Raw genomic sequence first — 25,889 nt, 5'->3', positions numbered from 1 at the left:
GGGTGAGGGATAATAGGAGCCTATATAAGAAAAAGACCCAAAAATCAGGACTGTCCCTATAAAATCGGGACATCTGGTCACCCTATGTACATAGTAATAAATGGGCAGTGCATTTACATTCATGAAAACGGGATCTCAGCCAACTAGTCTCTAGAAAGCATGTTATGATTTTGTTTTTTATGTAACCCTTTGTTTCCAATATCACTTGAATCTGGAATCTTTGATAATAAATGTATTCTTGTTTTCATTATATCTAAGAGCGGTGATATTAAGCAAAATGCTGGAACAGAACTGAATCTTCCTGGCTGGTATATATACTGCTTCTTGTGGGACAGCAGACCTGATATTTCCGTGAGCAGGCTAGGGCTGGATATCACGGGGAAACATTTCAAAGGGACTCTGGGACTGGGGTGCTGCCACCCAGTGAAACGCAAGCAAGACTCCTTCATGCTGGAGGCAGGGGGTAACAAGGTGACTCAGTCCCGGGCACCCTGAGAACCTTCACACCTGCCAACTAATTTCTCTCATGGCTTGAGTTAGAGCAGGGCTTCTCAAACGGGGGGTCGCGAGCCGCCAACCTCCACCCCAAACCCCGCTTGCCTCCAGCATTTGTAACGGTGTTAAATACATTAAAAAGTGTGTTTAATTTATTAGAGGGGGGTCGCACTCAGAGGCTTGCGATGTGAAAGGGGTCACCAGTAAAAAAAGTTTGAAACCCACTGAACTAGAGCATGTCTCCATATGCAAAAGACCACAGTTCTACATTTTCAGATAGGCATCTGAGAGTGCAGTGGATGGATATGTGGGTGCAATCAAAAAACCAGCAAAAAACACATAGCAGCTCTAGCATTAACGGATAGCTTCATGCTTGAGACCTGGCTTGCCCAGGCAGTTACCCCTTTGCACCCACATCTAAGTATTCAGCAGGCTCAGCTTCAGTGCCTGCTTTTGGAAAGTGCCCCCCATCCTCCCACGTTTTGGGGTAGAGGAAGAAGAGAGCTCAGGTGGAACTTACTCATAATGTCGCCTCCTAGTGGTGACAAAGACCAAGGCAAGGGGGTTAATCCTGATCTGGAACAGCACATGGCTACGATGACTGAGGATCGTCAAGAGGCTGGTCTCCTCCTTCAGAGAATACCTAAGTTTCAGCAACACGCTCAGCTCATCTGCAAACCTAGGAGAGGGAAGCAAGCCAGAGCATCCGGTAGCATCTGGTGTAATAAACCGATCGTTCATTCGTTATACAGAATTTGACACACAAAAACTAAGTTCAAAGAACATTATGCAGATGGCAAAGTCAAGCACAGAAAAGTAACGAAGTGCCAGAATTAAGGAAGCCGTAGTACAGGCAACACAAGCCCACCTGTCCCCCCGGGGTAGGTATTCACCTGTGCAGCTGGGGCTGAAGCCCATGCCATGGCTTCTTCCCTTCTATTTGCAGGGGTACGTCCACACGAGCTGCCATGCCCAACCCCAGCGGCAATGGCGATGTACCCCAAGAAGGGGAGGTGAGGGAGGAATGAGGCTTTTAAAGGCCAAATCACCAGGCGTGCAGGGAGTCCAATTTTAAGAACCTCTGGGAAATCAGCCTACCTGTCCCCAAAGGCCTCCAGGGTGGGAATGCTGAGGGTGGAGTACTGTCCAACCTCCAAGACACTGCAGTTGGCTTCGTCATAACTGAGGGAAATATTGCTGAAGTCCTGGGGGGAGGAAGTCAGTTTGTCCAGCAAGTTCACTTCATCTGCATGGGGGGAGGGGGAAAAAGGAAAGAGACAGACACTAAATGTTTAATGCATCCTCCCACCAGAGTGCCGCTCACACCATTAGCAAGGTGCTCAGAGCTGTACTGGAGGCCACGGGAACATGGTCCCCCACAGCTAACAGCCCTTTGAAAGAGCTTTCAGGAGGAGAACGATCATGCTTAGGAACAGCTTGTGGCTGTAATCTTCCTGCCCGGAGAAGTGTCACTGAGCTGTAAGAATCACTGAAATAGTCTCAGCCAAAGATGGGCTTATTCCAGAATGACCTCTGAATTTCGGGAGATAGAAGGACTCAAAATACTGCCTCGTGGATTAAATAGTGAAGTACGTCTTAAGGGGGTGTGACGTTATTTCTAATTAATATTTCCCCAGCCACATATCCACCTACAACCTCAGCTCCACCCAGCTAAAGGTAACTATCAGAGCAAAAGGTTTGGGTTAACTGCCTTTCTCCTCACTCTCCTATTGAGCTTGGCATTGCACCGTCCAAAAGGACGCCGCTATATTCCCAGGCACGTCTGGAATCTAGCTTTCCCTCTGGTGCCCTCAGTCTAACATGACCACAGCCATTCCCACAGCAGGTTTTTCATATCCCAGAAAGGAGCTTTGCAGGCGATGACAAGAAAAGTGTGAGGACCCCATGAATAGGTATCACCCCCCTCACCCCCCATCTCGTGCTGAAGAAACACAGCTCTCTTTTCTGTGATTGGCCACAGCCCTTTTGCCAGTTCAGAGAGACTCTCTCTAGGGGCACTGAACTGCTACCTGGAAATTACAATTGATGACAAAATGGTTCCTCTCAAAAAGCTTGTGTCCCACGTGCTACAAAATGAGCCATGGGAAGGTCCAAGCAAGAGGAGAGGAAAGGTTCCTGCAACATCAGCGAGACTGGCAACACTCCTGCCGGAGAGAGGGCAGGACCATAGCAAGGCGTCAGCACAGCATGCCCGGCGGTAACGCAGTTGCCCATGGGGAGCAGATCATGTGTCAGATGGAAAGCACACAAGGGACGACTAGGGCTGAGGTCCCACAGCCCTTTGCTCTGGGAGTGGGAACAGGCACCAGACAACTGCATTCCACGGGCAAAGCACCTGCGGCTGTGTCATCGCCCGAGCATCGAGAGCGGGCCCAGCAGGCACGCGTGTGCACGTATGCACGCTGTCCTGTCCTGTCACGTCTGTCCCTGTCCTTGTCACGAATGCACACTGTCCTGTCACGTATGTCCCTGTCACGTATGCACACTGTCCTTGTCACAAATGCACGCTGTCCTGTCCCTGTCACGTATGTCCCGGTCACGTATACACACTGTCCTGTCCTGTCACGTATGTCCCTGTCCTTGTCACAAATGCACACTGTCCTGTCCCTGTCACGTATGCACACTGTCACGTATGCACACTGTCCTGTCATGTATGTTCCTGTCCCTGTCCCGTATGCACACTATCCTGTCCCTTCCCCAGCAAGGACTGTGGCCTTGGGCAAGCTACTTTGTGACTTCAGGAAAGAGTTTAATTGCTACTGCCAAGAAGAGCAGCAAAAGCCAGGGCACTCTGCTGTGAAATCCTCGCCATCCCGGGCCCGGTCGCTTACTCCAGGCAATGGACAAAAATGTTGGCCTCAGACCTGAATAGTCTCACTTCTTGAACCAACGCTAGGTGGTTTGTATGGTTCATGGGTCCAGTTTCCAAATAATCTGGACTCTGCATGAATTCTACCCAGTCATTTTAATGCAGGAAGCGGGGCAAACAATGTGGTTTGGTGAGCATGACGGTGAACAACAGTTTGAGCAAAACATTTGCAATGCCAGCAGCCAGCGAGCGGAGAAGCGGAAGGTTCAACCCTGTGGCTGGGGCAGCGAGGGCCACATCAACTCCAGTGTGGCTACATCGGATCTTTATGTCCCCAAGAAGGGACAGCAACCACAGGGTAATATGGAGCCCAAGAAGAGCCAGATTCCCCCACGAACAATTAAGAGTGGACCAAGGCTACCACGCTGATAATGGAAATGCATTTGAAACAACATTTGGAATCAAGCTCATGAAGTTGTTAGGACTTTAAAAAACAGTGGGTCTCTGCCTTTTCTAAGCCATGACCCCACATTGCAAGAGCAAAAACCTTTGGGGTCTCCCTCCCTCCCCATCTAGCCATAAAGAAAGGGGAGGGTGGTCACGACCCCCTGAAGTCTGTTCACAACCCCCAGGCTGAGAATCCATGCTTTAAATCGAAGCGTTTCAGCAAAGCAGAAGTCAGACCAGAAAGGAAGGGAGAGAAAATACAATTGGAGGGTAGGCAGTGCCCTAGGAATCTTCTACGCTAGTGCTGTTTGTCCCCATCACTAGGAATCCAGCCGATGAATTCCTAATGAGCCTGGGTATTTCTGCCAGTTTAGATCTCAGAAACCATCACATTCAGCAGTGACCGGGATCCTGGTTGGTCTACGATTAGATGGTGCAGGGAAGAGATTCAACGCCAACTCCTGAGGAAGGGCAATGATGGGGGAGCACACAAGGCTGCAGCCAGGGATGTAACTGCTCGAGAGGACTTCAGTCTCCAGTGATGTCCATCCAGCACCAGCATTTAAAAAAAAAATGCCAAGATGAGAAGAAGCCCCAATGCTGACAGACAGCAGGACCCCAAATTACTCGTAAATCACCCCGACTGCCCCCATTGTTACAGAATTAAGCTGAGCATAAATGACATTCGCAGATTAGACACCCCAGTGTTTGCTACAGGTGGCTTCTCTTGCTGGTAGCACGGTTACAGACACAGCCAAGCAAGACTGTGAAATATGCCAGCTGTGAAATCATGTAGCCAAGCCGCCAGCTACAGAGCTGATCAGCTCCATAGAAACCCCCAGCCCCCACTCAAGCCGAGTAATGGCTGCAGTTGCAAATTAAGTCATCCAGCTCTTACCTTAGCATGTTTAACATTCATACTGTGGTAGTGCCTAGAGGTGCCAACTGAGATCGGGACCCCACCGTGCAGGTGCTGTGCATCCACATAGTGAGAGAGAGTCCCAGCCCCAAAGAGGTTACCGTCGAAATAGACGTGACAGACAGAGGGCAGGAGGAGAAAGAGGCAAAGTGACTTCCCCAAGGTCACACAGCAAGTCAGTGACAGAGCCAGGAACAGACCACAAGTCTCTCTGCTCACAGTCCAAGTGTCTCTATCCACCATCACCCCATAGCAATCCATACAGCAGATTCAATAACACAGACTCTAGCATCCAAAACTATTAGCTATTGATAAGCACGGCCTAGGTCAGTGCTTCGTAAAGAAATTTGAGACACACTGGATATGAAAGGCACTGTCTAAAGCCAAGCGACTTTCTGCACCAACTGTAGTCATGGTGCCCAGTTCAGATACTGCTTACACCAGTGTAAGGGTGGAGTAACTCCATGGAAGTCAAAAGTTACGCTGGCATAAGTAAGAGGAGAACCAGGCCATGCGTACGGATAAATATGCACATGCTCAACTCTCAGCTCAAGGAACATCCATCTGTCTGTGGGTTTTACACTGACACCCATCACCACAGTGTCTGAGCATCGTCCACGTGCAATCCACTTGCCTTTCAGTCTCACCTCTGCAGAGCAAATGGGTTTGCTCCTGGTAGCCAGGAACTTTCTTTGCCTCACAGAATCACAGATGGAAAAGACCAGTGCTGTCTGACCTCTCTGGTATTTCTACAGTGCATGCCTGCATATCCAAGTCCTTTCCCTTCCCTCGCCTAGTGCTGGAGGGTCTCTCAGGCTCGCTCTCTCACCCTCATTTTCTTGCTCCTCTCTTTCCAGCCAATTCTTTCTCCCACAACACACCCAGACCTACTGGATTTTCTATAGGAATGTGGGTGCAGCAGCTGCATAGTTTAAAGCAGGGTCCCGAGCGTCTGGTGCCGATCAGCAGCTGCAGCTCTTCTCAGACCTCTGGGGCTGAACTTTCTTCTAATAAACACAGCTTTTCCAGCCCCCAGTAAATCAGCAATGGGAATGTCAGGGCGGTTTCTTGCAGGGCTTGTTTCTGTTTTGCGGAGATGCTGATTTCAAACGTTAAGGCATTTCCATTCTTAGAATGTCCCAGACTGAGGCTTCGTCTTCACGGCTCTCGCTGTCAAATCCTGAAGTGGCTGCCACCAGGTAGCAATGCAAGGTCAGCACGACACTCCTCCCCACCGGGGGTTGACTTTACCTTGATGTAAACCTACAGTGCCTTGCCTCCACTATGGTTGTTACAATGGGAGAACCAAGACGTGTTCATTACTCCGCAGTAAACTTACATCTTTTCTTAGCAGTGCAGACAAAACCTCAGTACCTCGCTCCCACTGCTTAATGGGGAGGGGTAAGATGGCCTGACCAAACATCAATGATCACACCTTAGATATGCAGGAGGCAGTGCCCTGCTTATCCTGGAGCATCCACCTCAGCCTGCTCCTCCCCAGGGCGCCAGTTACATCAGTACTCCACCTTTCTCGAGGTACCATCTTGTTCTCTCAGTTTCACAAAGAAAGAATAAAAAAAGCACGTCTCTAGCCCTTACAGCTGTGAAGAAAGCCTCCAGGACATGAACCAAGTGCAACGGTTACAGTGGCGTCTGCAGAGAGTCTGACCCAAGGACAAAGCCTTTCAAAAGTGACAAGTGATTTTGGGTGCCTCACTTGAGATGCCTTAAAGGACCTTGATTTGCAGACGGTGGGTGCTCAGCTTTTTCTGAACTCCAGGCTACTTTAAAGGCATCTCAAATTGGGCATCTAGATATGTCCACACAGCACAGTTACCCGGGGCTCTTACCTGGGTTGTAGCTTTAACCCCCTACCATCAACACAGAAAAACCTCTAACGTGGGTTTGGAAGTGCTTTAAGCCCAGACAAACTGACCTTGCTTGAGGGGGGTGGGGTTAAAAGCCTGGGATCCACTTTAATTTGGGCTGGAACCCACGCACCTTGTAGTGAGGATGCAGGCTAAGGATGCAGTGAGAAGATCCATGCCCGGAGTCCAGTCAGCTGCTGTGTTCGGGGCAGGGAGTGGGGAGCCAGGACCCTAGGGGGCAGCCCAAGCCAGGGTGACAGCCTGGCCTGGAGCCAAGACGCAGCAGCAGCCCGGCTGGGGAGCCAGGAGCTGGCTTTCTTGTCAATGTCACAGCTCCAGCTCTCACGAAGGGGGAAAAGGTGGCATTATGTCAGGAATCAAAGGCCACCGAAGCAGCGGGTGGGGAGGACTTCCCAGCGTTTCTGGGAAGCGTTTCTGCCTCTGGGATCTCTGTGCCCACATCCTTTCCTTCTGCCTTGACCTGCATGACACATGACAGGAAATAACCCCATACCAGCCAGTGGGCTGGGAGAAGGTAATTATCTCACACAACACCCCGCTGGGCCCACCTGGCACAAACGCGCTGTGTTTTCATGGAGCCAGTAATGCAATAGGTGGGAGGGCGTGGACAATCTTACTCGACTACTTGACAGCGGGAGCCCTGCCAGTACCATCTGCACTAGCGTCTGCAATCACTTGGCAGACATCCAGCCTCTGCTTTCACTCCAATTCCCACTGTAGATGAAGTGAGAGATTTATTCCAGGGCAGAGGAACACCCTAGGGCACACTGCAGCTTGTCAGGATATATACACAAGGCACAGATCTTGAGTAACAAGTCAATTGAGAAGAAAGCTGTTTTGATCCAGTTCACATGCCATAATGTATCAGTTCTGCCGTCAGTCTCCTCAAAGGACTTTTCTAGGGAGCATAGCCCAGTGGGAGGATTGGGGATCTGCAGGAGAGACTCGTGGCTTTTGCCCAGCTCTCAGTGCGAATAGATAAAGTGAGGGTGGCGGGTGTCAGTGCAGTTCCCAATGGGCACGAGACCATAACACCCCCCACCAATAACGGATCTCCTCATTGTCAGTTTCGGAAGAGGGGCTGTGGACCGGACACACTCTACAGGATGACCCATCTTCCCACACTTAGGCCCCAATTCAGGAAAGCACGTATGTGCTTAACTTTAACCACATATTTACAGGCTTCCCTGCTTTTCTGAATAGGCATATGTGCTTAACTTTAAGCAAATGCCCCAATCCCAAAAGAAGCACAGGCCCCCATTCAGGAAACATTTAAGCACATGCGTCAGTGCTTTCCTAAACAGGGACCCTAGAGACACCCCCGCCTCCACCCCAGAGTTGGGGCTGCAGGAGAGTGTGGATGTAATACCAGTACTGTAGCAGCTCTGCATACACACAGAGGGCACCGTTCTTTGCACACCTTTCACCTGCCTTAAAAACAGAAATTGACCAAAAAAAATAAATAAAAAAAAATTAAGCATGAAATTAACACGTTCCCTTTTAAACTAGATTCAGACAGGCACAAAGCACGTGTCACCAAAAAGGGATCCCAGCTATATTCCACAGTGTGGAAGACCAGAACATACCACACAGTCCCATCCTGATCTGGGGGGCCAGCAAACCAAGTGGTCATGCAAGAGTACAACTTGACTGCAAAAACAGCAGTCCCACCAGCACCCAATTGTGGTGATATCATCTGTGCTTTCAAAGTGCATATAGCAGGGGTCCCTCAAAGGAGGGGGTAAAGAGGCAGAGAGTGAAATGAGGGAGAAAATAATAAAAAGATACCCCTTAACCTGAAGGCAAGAAACTAAAGGTAAGTAATTTTGGTACCCAAGATACATCTTTGTATTTGGGTGAGATCAGCACTTAGAAACCATGGCGATTGGCAGTATAGAAATACCTCGGGCCCATCAGACACCATTACTGCCTCTCCACCTTTTGCTAGCTGAATAGATGTTTAAATAAAGGACATCTCACTCCCAAGACACCAGCTTTCATTAAGAGGTGACCAGGGGGATCCAAACTAGCATATCACCTCCACGGGGTGCAGATGCTGCCCTTCTGCATTAACTTCATACTGCAGCACTTTTCCACAGTAGAAGCAGGTTTCCATTTATTTAGTTTAGCCGAGCCTCATGTGGCTAGTTTCTGCTCTGTCAGGATAAGCCAGCAGGCCTCAGAAACCCACTGGAGCAGGAAGAGAAGAGACGTGCTACAAGAGAGAACAAACACGATCCTCTCAAGCAGCTTAAACAAGCCACAGCTCTCGGCACTGACATCTCAATTGCGATGCACTGGCTCTGCAGAGGAGATTGTGGCAAGGCAAGCTCATTTAAGCAGCTTTTGTGATGTGTTCAACCAAGCCGAACTTGGCAACTTCTCCTCCGGAGATTAACCCAGAGAAACGCTACTTCCCGCTCACCTTTGCTATTTTGTAGTTACAAGGACATTAATAGTTTTAATCGGAATAGTTTTCAAAATATTTTTGCTTCCATTGTAGTTCAACACCTGCTGGAAGTTTGAAACAGACCCGTTACCTCTGGAAGGGATACTGAGACTCCTGATTCAGGGCTTATGCTAATTTTTAACTATTAGCGACCAGGATGAGACCTTCATAGGAGGCAGGTTATCCCATATCTGCCTCCTGCAGAGTTTCTTGCATCTTCCTCTGAAGCAGCACATGCTCGTTAGAGCTGGGATGAATAATTGGGTTTTTCAGTTTGGTGGCCACATCCGAAAAATCCAAATAAAGCTTATGCTCAAATAAATTGGTTAGTCTCTAAGGTGCCAAAAGTACTCCTTTTCTTTTTTCCAAATAATTAGGTTTCAGGTCAACCTGAAATTACAACTATTCATTTCTATTCTATGAAATGAAAAACCAAAAATGTTCTGATTTGGGCAAAACAAAACTTTTCATTTCATTTCAGGGTTTTGTGGGTTGTGGTGTTTGTCTGTAAAACTAGCTACAGTTCTAAAAGAAACATCTTTTTGAAATGAAAAGGCTAAATGTTTCATTCTGAACATGTCAAAATCAAATGTTTTGACTCTTGGAGTTTTTCCTCCAGTTTTATTCAGCTGAAACTATTTGCCAAATTTGACCCAAATGCACAAATATTTTCATTCGACTGAAAAACGCATTTTTCATCAAATATTCTATTCGCACGAGAAAACACGTGCCCAAATCGAGTGCCGGCCACTGTGGGAGACAGGATACTTGATTGGATGGACCACAGGTCTGAGCCATCCTGGCAGTTCCTATGACAGATAAATGGAATGAACCATGGTCCTATTCATATTCAGCCAGCATGGCCATTAGTCGGGAGGGAGCCCAGGACTTCCAGCACCAAAAGCACAAGCCCCTACTCCTTAAATAAAGGAGGCACCACTCAGCTCTAACAAAGAAGCAGGCTGTTCCAGTCACCGGGGCCAGACACCGGGGGGAAAAGGGAGGGGATGGCTCGAACGGATGCACACACAGCCCGTGCAATTACCATAAGAGCAGGAGGGAAACCTTTCCTTACATTGATCCCATGCTGAAGGAGGATTTTTCCCATCTATTTCGGTTTCCTACGAAGTGAAGCATCTGTTTGAGAGACTTACCTGCGCTGCATTTCCTAAACCCAGCACAAGGAGCAGAAGGGGAATTTTACCACCAGTTAGTCTAGTTCTCAGAGTGGCTCAGTTTCCCCACCTGGAAAATGGGGAAATCATCACACTCACTCACCGATGAGCTCGGAGACCTACAGATGAAAGAGCACTCAAGAAGGGTGAATTAGACTCTAGACTCATTTGCTGCAACAGATTTAACTAAACAATGAGAGAGTAGCCCCTAGCTTGGCCCTTAGGCATGTCTGAAAGGGCCATGAGCTCCTCAAGCCTAGTACTGAGGGGTCTCCTCTCAGTCCCGTCCTCTCCCAGAGGTTCCCCAGCACTGCAGCACGTTTTGTTGGGGTCACCACTGCTTGTTCTTCTATATCAAGGCCGCAGCTTCTGTGCATTTCCTGTCAGCAGGCAGCTCCCCTCACCTTGCAACAGCCTCCATACACATCCCTTTGCAGTGCCCAAGCACCCCATAACACGGGAGGGTCACCACGCTGCCCTCTGCAGAGCGATGACTGTTCAGCCAATCCATCCCACTGGGTTTCTCTGTGTCAGTGCAAGACCGAGCATCCAGTTCCCCCCCAGGCTGACCATAGTCAGCGGTGGCACCACCATTAACACAGGCCTCCGACTCGCAAGTGCTTTCCTTTCCAGAGGTGTGCTCTTGGCTAGCAAGGTGAATTCCCCATTCCACGCTGGAGGAAACGTTCCCTGGTGACTGCTGTGGCAAAGGAGCACAGGTCTAGTGCACCTTGCAGAGATTTCGTCCAGAATCATCCCAGAATTGAGCCTATACCTTCATTCCCCTTGCTGTACTTCCGAAAGGAGAGGTAAGATTCCCAGTTCACTTCAAGCACATTAGCTCTTTTCAAAGCACTTTTTGGGTACATTCAGTATGCAAAATGCTGTGTTAACTAGCATCTACTCTGCATTCTTCGCCTTCAAATCAAAAGGACGAGAGAAGGTTCTCTCATCACTTTAGAGAAGATTCTTAGAGATCCAACGTTCACTGCCAAATTGAACTTGCCTCTGGGCTGCTAAGGCAACAGAGAAACCTTTCCAGCCAGCTCTGGGCCAGGGAGACTTGTGCACAGGCCAACATTAGCAGGAGCAAGCACAGGCCAACGAGACTGCAGCCAAGAATGTGTCATCTCGATCTTAAGTTGATCAGTGGTCACTATAGCGCCAAGCATATTTTGGGAGGACCAGTTCCAAGCTGGTTGTGGAGATGCCAATGAATAGCATCCTGTTCGAAACCAGATATGCCCATAAACACCCTGTTACAGATGCACCCAAGCTCACTGGTTAATCATAGCAAATGCATCTATTGCAATGCCCGGGGGTGCACCAAAAGAGAAGCTGCTGCAGAGAGGCCAGGGTGGAACAATGATATTTAACCAAGGGATGCAAGAGCAGAGTCATTTTGCTTTAGTGCAATCGATTTCCCGCGCACCTTGTAGGCCCCGCTGAGATGCGCTGCGGGGAGGAGGTGGGTCAGTCTCACAAAAGCCAGCAATGGGATTTGAAAACAGGCCATTAGGCAGGTGTTTTCGGATACACATTTTTGGGGTGCGATCGCTAATTGCAAAAGGGTCAGAGGTGGCCATGTGGTGCACAGTAGCATCATGTTACACATGAGAGGTGGCAAAGCTTTTGGACAGACAGCAAAACTTGTACAGCAAAGTACCCCTCCATGTGGGTTACCTTGTTGGGGGACAGCAGGGGAAGCCTGCATGAATTGTTCTGTGTCTGTGGATAAATCCTCAGCTTCTGTCTCTAGGCTGTCCATCCAGCACCTTTCACCAGAGCTAACGTCACACAGCAGGACTGTCCTTAACACATGCTTCTGTTCTTAAAGGGACAGTGTCACCTTAAAAGAGGGTCAATATTTTTAAAAAGTTAAAAGCCGTATCAAGTCCTACCTCTGCCTGTATCCCCCGGGTTTGATTTTACAACCGCAATATTGAATTTTAAAATGAAGTGACTGCCAAATGCACAAAGTAAATGGGTTAAAACAGAATAGAAAACAATATTTCCTCCCTGTAATTTCTTTCACTTGTAAACAAATGTACACGCTACTGCTGTGAATGTTAAGCACACAAATCAAATCACATAAAACTTTCCTAAGAGCAGGCCTGAGGAAGAGCTCTGTGTAGCTTGAAAACTTGTCTCTTTCACCAGCTGGTCCAATAAAAGAGGTAATAAACATTTATAGAGAAAAGGTGGGTGAGGTTAAATTAGAGATGATCTGAAATTTTCCACTAAAACACTTTTCCATTAGCAAATGCTACTTTGCTGAAATCAAAGCTTTCCAGAATAATGCGTCCGTGTAGACAAAATTTCATTTGGAAAGAAAACATTTCAATAAGGTCAAAATAATCCATTGGGATGGAACAGTTTGAGTTTTCCTTTTGAGATGACTTTTTGTTTTGAAATTGATTTTATACTATATTACAAATTATAAATATAAGATTATAATTTAAAAAAGTCAAAATTGGACCAAAATGTTTCAATTAGCCTGAAATTAAAAAAAATGATTTCAGGGGAAATTTTGTTTTCATTCTGATTTGGAATGAAAATGAATTTTGAAATGTCTGACCATCCCACATGGAACAGAAATCCTGAGTTTTGCTCCGCTCTAGCTTAAGTGCTTGCAGGACCTAGCCCTCGAGTGTTAATTCTAACAATAGCAGTTCTCCTCCACCCCAGAAGAGAGCTATTTTCGTATGTGAACATCAGCTTATACATATTTCCACTGCCATACTGTTTTGACTGCTGTGCTTTTAACCAGGACTTGAATCCAGACAAACCTATGTCAGTTCATGAAGTTTATACTTGCTCTGATTTGTTTATGTTTGACTCCAAGAAAGCCAACCTAGGAATACTGGGACGAAAGGGAAACATAAGCAGAATGTCAGGAGACATTTCCTGAGAGCAAAATCTATTAGACTGAATCTATTAGTCTCCCACGGGAAGTGTTGGAGGCACCATTGTTTGCATAATTTAAATAACCAGGCTGGACAAAGCACTGGAGAATGAGCTATAATAAACAGTTCAACCCTAGGCCGGCAGGGGAACAGACTGGATGACCTAATAGGTCTTTTCCATTTCTAATTTCCATGATTACCTTGTGAAAATATCCTGCTGAGAGCCTGTTTAGCATCACAAGCCATGTGCTTCAGTAATGTTTACAGACTGTAAATTAGACACATTTGTAGATCACAGCTATGGTTTCCGATCTTTGGTTAAAACCAATAAACCAGATCAAACCCCACGGAAGCAAATGCTTGTGACGAGGGCGCTATAAATAGGCTTTGGTTTGGTTGGCAAGTCAGAATGGTTACACCACCAACTTAGCATGCACAACCAAGAGCCGAACATTTAAAAACAAAATGGACACCCCAAAACCTTTCTCCTCCCCTGGCACTGTCACAACCCAAATTCCTCCCACCCCTGCCCCATCCAGGACCTTCTTGTGGTGAAGGCACTAGGTGTGGACTCAGGAATAGAGCTTGGGGGAGGGGAATATTTTGGCAAATAGAATTTTGGCCACAAAATGCGTTTTGGGGGGAGAGGGGACAAAATTATTCGGGAATTCAGGTTGAACGTGACAAATCGTTTCAGCCAAAAAAATCCCAGGAAGTTTTTTGAAACAGTTGAAATGTTTTGTTTTGACCATTTCAAAATGTTTCATTCTGACTTTCTCATTTCAACTTTTCATTCTTTTTAAACCAAGCATTTCATATTCTCTCTCTCTCGCCACACACACACACACACACACACACGCACACAGTATAAAACACCCAAAATTAACCAACCAAAAACTTAAAAAACAAAACAAAACCCAAAAATATAACACCTCATTTTGAGATGACCGAAACATTCTGGTTGATCTGAAATTAATTTTTTTTCAAGTTTTTTCAATTCAACAAAAACCCTCTAAAAATTGGGCTTGGTTCAAATCAAACTGGATATTCTCCCACCCGCCCCGGTTTGACCCCCATACTGAAAAATCTAGTATTTGCTCAGCTCTACTCAGAGAATCGAGATTCATTTCCTGGCTCTGCCACAGCCTGTGTGTGTTACGCTGGGCAAATCATTTGACCTCCTTGCACCTCAGTTCCTCCATCTATAGAGGGAGGACAATAATCCTTGCTTTGTCTACCTTGTCTATTCAGATGGTTAAGATATTTTGGGCAGGGGCTGTCTCTTACTATTTGTTTGTACTATTTGTTTCTAGCACAATGGGACCCTGATCTCAGATGGGGCCTCTGGATCTTGCCATGATACAAATACTGCTGTTTATAACAACAGGATATCTGTAGTAGGGTGGCCAGAAGCCCGGTTTTTGACGGGAACATCTGGTCAAAAAGGGGACCCGACAGTGTCTGGTCAGCTCTACTGACCGGACACCCAAAGTCCAGTTACGGTGGGCAGGGCAGGTGGGGACGTGCTGGGTCATTACCAGTGCCAGTCACTACTCAGCCGGGGCCTCCTCCTACCTGCATCGAGCAGCTGCAGCCCCCAGCCCCAGCAAAGCAGGTGAGTCCCTCCTGACCTGGGTGGGGGGAGTGGGAGGGGAAAAACAGCGAGCAACTGGGGGGAGGGCCGAAGAGGAGTGGATGGGGGCAGGAGAGGCTCCGGCACTCCAGCTGGAGTGTCTGGCTTTTAAATATTACCAAACTGGCAACCCTAACCCAGATTCTGTAGTAGTCTAAATGCCTCAGATTACAGAGGTTTTCATTTGTGTTTGTCAGTTGCCACGCACTCCTATGGAGAGATGCTAACAGAACGCACCTTGAAAAAATAGGTCCCATTTTGGCAGCATTGTGGGGAAGTGTTCACAAAGGGGACTGTGGGCCTACGCTGGGAGCAAGGGGTGCGCAGGATGTCAGACAACGAGGCTCAAACTGGATACCCAAAAAATCAGCAGACACGTTTGGATATCGGAGCCTGTGGTTTTCAAAGGCCAGTGTGGGTCCTTGGGGACACCAGCTTCGCCCACGGGATATACCATTGGCTGAACATATGTACCTTGGGATGATTTTTCATCACTGCCAGTTCAGCAGAGTTACGTCTCATCAATAGTTCCCTTCTGGATCGAGATGTTTTTGAGCTATCGCCGTGCTCACCGCCTGTACTTTTGCAAAGATGTCTGAATTGTAAGATTGGGTGGGGATTTTTTTTTTTCCTTTTATGGTAACTTCTTACTCTACTCCTGCAATTCACATCAATGGCGCTCCCAGCAGAAGCCTGCCCAAGTGCTGACAATTGCAGGATTGGGCCTCAGGTACAGCATGGCTAGCTCTCACGATCATTCCTGTTTTTAATTCAAGCCCCAGCTTCTGGAGTCAACTGATTACACAATGCTCTCAGCACCATTTAAAAATATAAAGTGTCTACCCTTGTGGCTGGAGAGAAAAGCTTGAAAACATGACCCCTCCTAAGAAAAACCTCAAATGTATTATCTTTAAGCCAGTCGAGTGATTTTGGGGGGCCTGACTCAGGATGTTTGAATGCTTGGAATCGGCAATACTGTTAAGATAGCCCAATTATAGTTGCATCAAATTCAACAATACTGCATATCTTTCCCTTCCACTATGGCAGATTTAGTTTTTTACTTTTCTCTTCATTCCTTTTCTCTTCCTTTGATTCTATGTTGGCATTAGTTCAACGTTAAATGAGAAATTTCGAAACCATTCACTAGTCGATTGTTAGTATAGCAATTGCACTGTTGCCTGCTGTTTCTGTCTCTCTTATGATTCAAAGCCATCAATAAAAACTACTTGCAAAAAGCTTCAGCCTCAACACACACAGACCAACCTGGCCATGATGAGGAATCCACATCTAGCATGTTCTACAACAGGATTTAAACCCTAGTCTCCATGCTCGGGTGAGCACCGAGAATTTGTTCTCTAAGCAGTGGCTGAAAGTTGAGGAGGACACGGCCAACTTGGGGGAAAAAATTCTCTCTGAAAAATGTTGTCTTTACTGTTAACTGAAAAGACCCTTATATAACAAGAGAGCAGAAAACTAAATTTTTTTAAGATGATTTTTAAAGCAAACATTTCAGTAAATCCTGTTTAGAGGTGGCTCTACCCGAACACATTTGTTTTTAAAATTAGTTGACGATACAATGTGTATTTTTTTAGTTATTATTTTTGTATACGGTGCATAGCACAGTCATGCTTAGTGCCGCTAGCCACTAGTTTTCCTGCTCTTGTGATTTAATCGTGTCTTTCACAATATTTGATTTTTGTCTTAAAGTCCTAGCTGCTGGAATCAAGAGAGTGCATGACAGGGTCATCTCATTAAAAAAAAGTTTCTATCCCTCATGGTTTCAGCTTGGAACCGTGAAATGAATGCACCCTCAGGGCTCAAACCAGAAGCCAAATAAAAAGAACCCGACCTTTTAAAAGCAGATCATGATTTTTAAGCCAAGCTGATGATTGGTTTTGGCTCTGGTTTTTGAATGCTTGTGGTTGCTAAGACAGAAAACTACTAAGTACCCGAACGAGGAAAGCTATGTTTCAGTGAAAACTCATTATCACGATCACTAAAAATCAAGGTAATCTGCTAAGGCAGCCTCCATTCCCATGCCTTCGGGCAGCATATCAAACACACACCCTGGCAGTCATCACTCCTACAACTTGCCTCCTGAAACTTCCACTCTATAAACACAACCTCTCTGCGCTCACCAAATTCCTTCGCCTTGTGCTCCAATGTACAGCCACCACCCCAACCTGATCAGCATGTGTCTGCGCTCCGGAGCAGCGCTCCAGGGGTTAAAAGCCCAGGGCTTTGTAAATGTGTTTTAGCAGGCATGCTGAAATGTAGTTTTTTTGAAATGCAGGCTCCTCCTAGCTGCTGTGTCACATTTCAGAACCCAGCATTAATTGGTGTGAAATCTAAGCGGACTCTTTAGTGCATATAAAACATAAGAACACTTTACATTCTCTTATAACCATGGGTAGAGTCCCGTATGGTTTCATTCCCATTTTAACCAGTGTATAACATCACAAAAGTGATGAACATTCAATTTTTGATTTTAAGGATTTTCAATTTGTCTTAAATCTCAGAGATGAGCTAGCAACCGCTTTAGAAGCCAAACAAGGCAGAGGACCCAGCTCCTTAGACACACACAAGCCGAAAGTTCCCGTCCCCGACGCACACCCCCTACGTAAAATAAAAAACTCTCCCTGCACAGACAGCTCTGCTGTGTCTATCCTCAGCATCATGGTATGAAAGGCTGTTGCTGAGCCATGCTTCTGGAGGGGCTTAGCTTCCCATCTGTCCTAGGCACAAGATTCAGCTGTAGTTTCCAATAAAAATGACACTCAGATCTTGCCAGGGGGTTGATGAACGGTTGTGTTTCACTGAGCGAATCCGCAAGGTTCCTCAACCCCTTTCTTCATGTTTCCCTGACAGATCTCAGAGTTTGTACAGGACGGAGATTCACACACGATGGACTCAGTGGCATACCATGTGCTTCGCTGCACACGATAGCCGTATCTCCCTAGCTCTTCATATGGCCCCTGTTGTCTGAGTGCTTCACAACAGTTAACGTGATTTATTCTCACAACCCCCGCCCGGGAAGCATGGCAGTACCATCATCCCATTTCCAGATGGAGGCACAGAGACACTAAGTGACCAGCCCAGGGCCACCCAGAATGACTCTGGCAGGGCACAGAATGGAACCCAGGACTTGCAAGTCCCAGGCTAGTGCCCTCACCGCTGGGCCATCCTTCCTTCCTAGATCCACTACATCTTCTCTCATGTGAGATTAATGGAGGTATGCACACTTTCTACAGGCCAAGCGCATTGCACATACCAAGGGCTTACTGCACTCCTCCATTCCTCCCCAGCCCCCACAATCCCCCTCTGCTTCAGTCACTCCCTGCAGCTCTCCCAGGCCCTGTCCCATGCCAGGGGCTGTGTACGCCCCACATCCGTCCCACTACCATTTTCCTTCATTCTCCCCCCACCCCCACATCAAGGATTCCATATGCACCCCATGCATCGCCTTCCTCACCATGGCAGGGGCCTGCATCCTATAAATTCTGCATCCTGACAGGGGCTTAGAGACTACCTAGATCAATGGCTCTCAACCTTTCCAGACTACTGTACCCCTTTCAGGGTCTGATTTGTCTTGTGGACCCCCAAGTTACACCTCACTTAAAAACTTCTTGCTTACAAAATCAGACATAAAAATACAAAAGTGTGTCAGCCCTATTATTACTGGCAAATTGCTGACTCTCATTCTGACCATATAATTATAAAATACATCAATGGAATATAAATATTATACTTATCTTTCAGTGTATACTACATAGAACAGTATAAACAAGTCATTGTCTGTATGAAATTTTAGTTTTGTACTGACTTCACTAGTGCTGTTTATGTAGCCTGTTGTAAAACAAGGCAAATATCTAGAGGAGTTGATGTACCCCCAGAAGACCTCTCGTATCCCCAGGGGTACGTGTGCCCCTTGTTGAGAGCCACTGACCTCGATGACCCTTGCGGTCCCTTCTAACCTTATGATTTTATGCCCCTCTTTCCCTCCTGAGCCACATGGCAGATAGACAGAGAAATGCCACTGAGTTTAGTGTGAGAACTTGCTTCACTCAGCCAAATATGTGATGTCCTCCCCTTACTGTGTAACTCAGGTTATATATTAAAAGGATTAATCAGTTTAAAGAAAAGTATGTTTTTTAAACCCCTTTATGGATGCCCTCAAATTGGTTCAAATCTGGTTTATATTGATTTAGTTTAATTCAGTAATTAGACTCAATTGACACAAGCCAGGTGTGAAATAATTTAAGAGAGTTTTCACATGGGGGTCCGCACACATTTAAGCTAAACCAATTTCAGGGCATGTGTGCACTTGAAATGCTGCAGCAGTGGTGCTGTAGCACTTCAAAGTAGACACTACTTATGCCAACAGGAGGGGTTCTCCTGTCAGTGTAGGTAATTCACCTCCCTGAGAGGCGTTAGCTAGGATGGAAGAATTCTTCTGTAGACCTCACGCTGTCTACACTGGCAGTTAGGTCGGCTCAACTACGTTGCTCAGGGGCGTGGATTTTTCACATCCACAGGCTACATAGCTGGGTCAACCTCACATTTTAGTGTAGACTAGGCCTTAGTAAAACCAGCACAACTTTGAATACAGACAAGACCCTAAAACAACAACGTCACTAACAGCAACAGAAGGATGCCCCATAAATGGTGCCAGATAGACTCACCTGTTTAAATACACAACACACACCTAGGAACCTTCAGAAATAAAAGAGTAAAAATAAAAGGGGAAGATCCTGAGCTCCCTCATTGCAGGGAAAACTAGCGCAGAGCAGAGCAGCCCAATGCACAAGCCGTACCTTGCACGCTTTTGCTTCCATTGCTGCTGGAGATGTAGTGCGGTACTTGTACTTCATGTTTGAGGGAGAGGCATTCCAGGCTCCCCAGCAAAGAGTCACTGATGTGCTGTGCCACTGCCCCTCTCCAGCTGGATCACTGGCTGGTCCAACCTGCGGAAGCATCCCTGGCAGAAGGTGCTGGCAGGCAATGATACCGATATAGGACTTTTCATCCACTTGCAAAGCCACGCCCTTGGGTGGGTTGTTGGCAGCAAGGATGGAACGTGGGACCTCAAAGCATGATCCTCTGCTGCCTGAGCTGAGGGACCCAAGCCCATCAGCCAATACTGGAGCAGGCTGAGACTGATGGTCATTTTTCAATGAAATGGTTTTTGGATCAGAAAATGCCGGTTTGTTGAAACCAAAACTTTCCAACAGGAACGTACCATTTTCTATTCAACTTTTGTTAAAAAAGATTTCTCAGGTCCTAGCTGCATGACCTAGCCATCGGGCTATCATCTGTTGAGGGGGTGAAGCTATTTCCCTTTGTAGAAATAATTCACCGAAGCATAGAATCCCGTATCACAGGTGGATGCCCTAACCACAGGGCTATTGGCTATTCTGGGGTAGGTCTCTCGCAATTTCGCCAGTTGGAGCTGTTCCACTTGGCAGAATAGGCCAGAAAAACCCAGTGGTTGGCACATGCTCCTAGGATATTTGAGACCTGGGTTCAAGTCCCTGCCCAGTAATATTTAATATCCAGCGCTTGATGGCATGGATTTGTGCTGGGGTGGGAGAGAGGGAGGGAGTGTCTTAGAGAAGAGAATGGGCAGAGCCTGCCATGGAGCATTGTCCAAGATGAGACAACAAGGGCGTGATGAAAAGACTTATCTAGTCACATACAACTTCCTTTTACTCAATGGATTGATGGATGGGATGGGACTTTGGTAAGCAACAAACTAATGGGATCTGAAGAGTTGAGAGAAGGGGAGTAAGAAAAGCACCTTGTGAGAAGTAAAATTTGACAGAAGTTGAGGGTTCGAAATTAAAAAGCCAGCAGCTTTGGTGGGGAACATGCATGCTCTGTCAGATATCCTGGCCGCCACCCTCCTAGAAGTTTAGCGTTACAGATATTTGTGCAGTTTAGCCTCACAGTGTCTTGAGCTAATTATTTTAAAGCCCGGAAGAGGTTCACTCTAGGCTGTTATTTCAGCTATGTTGAAAGTTGTCTCGAGTATCAGAGTTGAAATCAGGCTGGGGTTGGTATTCTGTTTTGCTGCACACACACACAGCTGTGAGAGATTACAGCTGTAATTAATAGCTAGAGAGTCTGTACTGGGAATTCTAGCCACTTCAGCAAGTTACAAAATATAACCAGCATGCACCCAATATGAGTCTTTCCCTCAAACTACCACACTTGCATTATTTCCTAAAGTGCTCAGCTCGCTATATTTATCCTGCCAGCACTTTTGGAGTTTACATATAACTTCATTTTAAGATGTTAAGAACAACACATGGTGTAAATGGAGACTTAAAATAAACACACATTAATTTTAGTAGCTGGTGGTGGATTTATTAAAAATAAGCCAGCCGAGTGCATACAAAACATCTGTCGCACACAGAGAAAAAGGAAACATCTGAGGACCACTAGGGTTCCTTATTTTCCAAGTTACAAGGGAAGTGTCAAAAAAAAGTTACATTAAAATAAATCCACACAGTCACGAATAGAAAAAAAATATTATGATACTTTGCTTCTCTGAGTCAAGAATCTCTGAGCGCCTAACATAAAAAGAGGGATTGCCATATCACACCAGACCACCGGTCTAGTTTCATCTCAGAGAGTTGCCAGGGCTGGAGGAAAGAACAACAACAGTTATGAAGCACCCTGCCCACAGAGAACCTGCCCCATTAGTTAGAAGTTGGCTTGAGCCCTGGAGCATGAATGTTTAAGGGAGACAAGGTGGGTGAGGTAATTTCTTTTAATAGGCCAACTTCTGTTGGTGGAAGAGACAAGCTCTTGAGTCGCACAGAGTTCTTCTTCGGCTCTGTGAAGCTCAAAAGCTTGTCTCTCCCACCGACAGAAGCTGGTCCGATAAAAAGTATTACCTCACCCACCTTGTCGCTCTCATATCCTGGGACCAACACAGCTACAACACCACCACCAACATTGAATGTTCGCACATAACATCTCTTTGAGGTAGGAACTCCCCCATTTTATCATCAAGTGCAGGGAGATTAACACCCCTGTCCTGCAATGAGGTCCATACGTGCACATCTTTCAACCTGCACCGAGCCCCACCGATGTCAAGGATCTGCTTGCAAGGAGCCAATGGTGGGATCATGGCCTTTGTGACTTGCCTGAGATTACACAGTAAATCTGTAGCAGTGACAAGAACAGAACACAAATCTCTCAACTCCAAGTCTTCTTCTGCTCAGTCATGAGACCATATTCCCTTCCCTAAGGACCGGACAATAAAATGTCACGTAGCTGACAAACTCCACTAATTCAGGCTGCTATGTTATTCTTAACCCAACCCATTCTGCTCAGGTAATACACAGCTGATCTACTGTAGAGTATATCATGCACTGAGAGGAAGTATGGGCCAGTGGTTAGGGTGCTAGCCCGGGACTCAGGAGACCTGCCTCAATTCCCTGCTGTGGCACAGACATTCCGTGTGACCTCAGGCGAGTCGCAGTCTCTGTGTCTCACTTCCCCATCTGTAAACCAGTGCTAATAGGACGTCTATGTTGTGAGGAGCTTGGATGTTAAGGTAAGTGGGGGCCACATAATAGCTTATCTAAAGACAGACTTCTCATGTCCCTGTGTGACGCTGCTCAGTGTGTGTTACGTGCCCCCTTTGATAGCCAGTGTTAACCGATTGCAAAGCCTGGCTCTTAACTAAAGCTATAGAGACCCTGGGCTTTTCACTCTGGAGGTCCCCCCAGTTCAATCAGCCAAGCGGGTAGCTATCGCTCCCACAAGAACATAAGAATGGCCATACTGGGTCAGACCAAAGATCCATCTAGCCCAGTATCCTGTCTACTGACAGTGGCTAATGCCACGTGCCTCAGAGGGAATGAACAGAACAGAGCAGGTAATCATCAAATGATCCATCCCCTGTCACCCATACTTCGCGGTATTCTGAAGTCAGGAACAATTCCATTGGATGTGCCAATATTAGTGTTAAAACAAGTTTAAAACTACAGAGACACAGGCCAGAATGGTAATTAATACTGTACCCTCATGGTAAACAGAACAGTGCAGGGTCCTTTGTTCCCAGGGATTCAGAACCTCTGGCAGTTACATTAGTAATGCTGGTCTTCTCTTCACCTTGCCAATGATGCCTGCAAGAGTAATAACAAGGTGCTGGCTCCAATTATTCATGGCACACCATGATCACGTTAGCAAAAGGAGGAGGCAATTATATTGTCTGATCAACGCAGCCAGCTAGAAAGCCGGAAGTGGGGCAAGAGTAATGGGGAGCAAATTGATGTAGAAGGAGGCAGTAACTCAGCCAGAGGTTAGGGGTCTATTACAGGAGTGGGTGGGTGAGGTTCTGGGGCCTGCAATGTGCAGGAGGTCAGACTAGATGATCATGATGGCCTTAAAGTCTATGAAACTGCAGAGAGAAAGAATTTGCTCACACTCTCTCTCACGGACACACACACACACACGAGCATTCCACTGTACCCAGAGGAGGAATAAAAGCAATAAAAAGTAAAATCAATATGGAGACCATTTTATGGGAAAGTCGAAACATAAACATTTTAACCCGGTTAGGTAATATTCCGCTGAGGGACCCCTTTACTCAAATAAATAATTAGGCAGGTATTTTATTAGTGCACCTGAGAATTACCAGGAAGCAGGGAAGTTTAGAGTGGCACGGAACTGCATCAAGGTTAATGGACAGGCCTAGGTTCTCAGAAAAGGTCAGCTATTACTTCTGAAAGGAGCTGAAGTGAGGCATCCTCCCCTTCCGCCTCCCCACTGCAGACAAAGATCATCATTTAGCAGGGTCCCATTCCCTGCAGTTTGCCTCCCATTAGGTCAGGTCCTGGCAATCTCTCCCCCTGCTGCCGTCAGGTCCCAGGGTATTCATCACAAGAATGCATTATAAACCTGCACACCAATGAGTAGAAGACTAATCTGGCGAGGTGATTCTGAATGGCTTGTTTTTCCAAGCTTAATAATGACCAGTTACTGAACTCAGGGCACAGCACATAATGCATTTGCCAAAGGATAGGCCCAGGTCTCCCTGTCCCTAATTATTTAAAACATGGTCTTAATATTGCATCCTTAGCAGCTGAGTATTCTCATGGAGGGTCTTCACAGGACAAACCAGTTGCTCCCAAACTGGACATGTCTTTGGGTTCATTGTTATATGTTTGCAAAATTTATAGAATTTCATTCCTCCACGCTCAGCCCCCTACACATGCACACATACATACACTGACTTTGTAAGTTAATGCTTTGAATACAAGTTCAATTAGAAAGAATGTGTGTGTGATGGGAGAAGAAAATTCTATGGATTTCCTAATAAACTCTTTTCAGTTTCCACGTATTGATTATAGCGCTGACAACTCTCACAATTTTAATCACAAATCTTGCAATATTTGGTGCTTTTTTCTTAAAGCCCCAGCTCATGGAGTCATGTGATTAGAAGAGAATCTTGGCTTTCATTTTTAAAAGGAAGTTCCTAGCTCTCATGGCTGCAGAGAAAGGCTTGAAAACGTGACCCAAGTGCAGCCTAAAGGCTCAAGCCACAAGGCAAATAAAAAAACCCCACTGTGACCTAATGCGCCCCATATTCACATCCTACATGTTACTGTAACAATCGTTGTGCAAAATATAACTTGGGAGGTAAAATTTGAAAACTAACAACTCACTGGTCAATAATATCCTAGTGAAATGTATGGAGCAACATTGCATGTAAAGTTATGAAATTCCCCTGTATATAGGGCAACAAAAATGATTAGGGGACTGGAACACATGACTTATGAGGAGAGGCTGAGGGAACTGGGATTGTTTCGTCTGCGGAAGAGAAGAATGAGGGGGGATTTGATAGCAGCCTTCAACTACCTGAAAGGGGGTTCCAAAGAGGATGGCTCTAGACTGTTCTCAGTGGTAGCAGATGACAGAACGAGGAGCAATGGTCTCAAGTTGCAGTGGGGGAGGTTTAGGTTGGATATTAGGAAAAACTTTTTCACTAGGAGGGTGGTGAAACACTGGAATGCGTTACCTAGGGAGTTGGTGGAATCTCCTTCCTTAGAAGTTTTTAAGGTCAGGCTTGACAAAGCCCTGGCTGGGATGATTTAGTTGGGGATTGGTCCTGCTTTGAGCAGAGGGTGGGACTAGATGACCTCCTGAGGTCCCTTCCAACCCTCATATCCTATGAGTCTATGATTCTGTGATTGTCAGCATAGTTCAAACCACGTAGCCCTGAACAGGTAGAAGTGATTAAACAGGCCTAGCCTGAACAAAAAAACGTGCATTTACCTCCCTTTACATAGAGGTCGTAAACAGGGCCCATGGGACAGCAAAAGGGGGTAAACCAGCTTCTCAAAACAACAAAGGACAAGCTGCCACCTCTAGCCAGGCATCAACGTTAACTGGCAATCACCTGTCAAGTGGCCGTTCTTTGGCAACAAAGTGGGGACAGGAACTGATCGATCTGCATTTTAGAACAACCTGGAACCTCTTTCACCATGAGACTCCATGTCTCCGTCCTCACAGCTGGAAGGAACTTTATCTCGGGGTAACCCTCAGGAAAATGCATTTCAAAGGGTGACTGGACTAAAAGAGTGAGGGTCCAAACCACCCCAGGTTATCATTTCTCTCTCTTTCACCTCAGAAGACAAAGGAATCAGCCTTTTGACTTTGGGAGGGATCCTGACATGAAAGTTTGGCAGGCAAGGTTGCTGGGAACAACCGTAAGTAGTAAAGATTTTACCTTGAACCAAGTCTAGTTTGTTAAGTTTCAGCTACTAGGAAGTGTTTTATCTTTATTTCTCTAGTAACCATGTCTGACTTTAATGCCTTATATACTTGTACTCACTTAAAATCTTTTTGTAGTTAAATAAACTTCTTTTATTCTTTAATCACAACTAATCCAGTGCTGCGTTTAAACTGAATGGGTTGGTAACTCCATTTAAAGTAGCAGGCTGTTAGATACTGATCTCTTACAGGGGCACCAGACTTATAATATCTGGACTGCCCAGGAGAGGGCTGGACAGTGCAGAACACACATTTTGGGGAAAATCGGGGACTGGGCCTGTGTTGGGGTCACCCTGCCAGTAGTAACCCAGGCTGGCAGAAGCCAGAGTGTGACTGCTGTGTTGCTGAGAGGCTGCTG

General features: G+C 46.4%; 1 protein-coding gene across 1 annotated transcript in view; it reads right to left on the bottom strand.

Annotated features, from left to right (window-relative positions):
- LOC142000011 (uncharacterized) overlaps nucleotides 1–25,889 on the bottom strand; it is a 252,023-nt gene that overhangs the window by 177,608 nt on the left and 48,526 nt on the right. Inside the window, exons 2-3 of the mRNA XM_074973989.1 lie at nucleotides 1,594–1,741; nucleotides 1,016–1,174 (exon numbers count right to left, since the gene is read on the bottom strand). Coding sequence (XP_074830090.1) covers nucleotides 1,016–1,174; nucleotides 1,594–1,741 — 307 coding nt within the window. The remainder of the gene's footprint in view (nucleotides 1–1,015; nucleotides 1,175–1,593; nucleotides 1,742–25,889) is intronic.

The sequence above is a fragment of the Natator depressus genome, chromosome 16 (assembly GCF_965152275.1).
Source record: "Natator depressus isolate rNatDep1 chromosome 16, rNatDep2.hap1, whole genome shotgun sequence".
Taxonomy (NCBI): Eukaryota; Metazoa; Chordata; order Testudines; family Cheloniidae; genus Natator; species Natator depressus.
The sequence above is the reverse complement of the archived record's forward strand: the minus strand, read 5'-3'. Positions and strand labels throughout refer to the sequence as shown.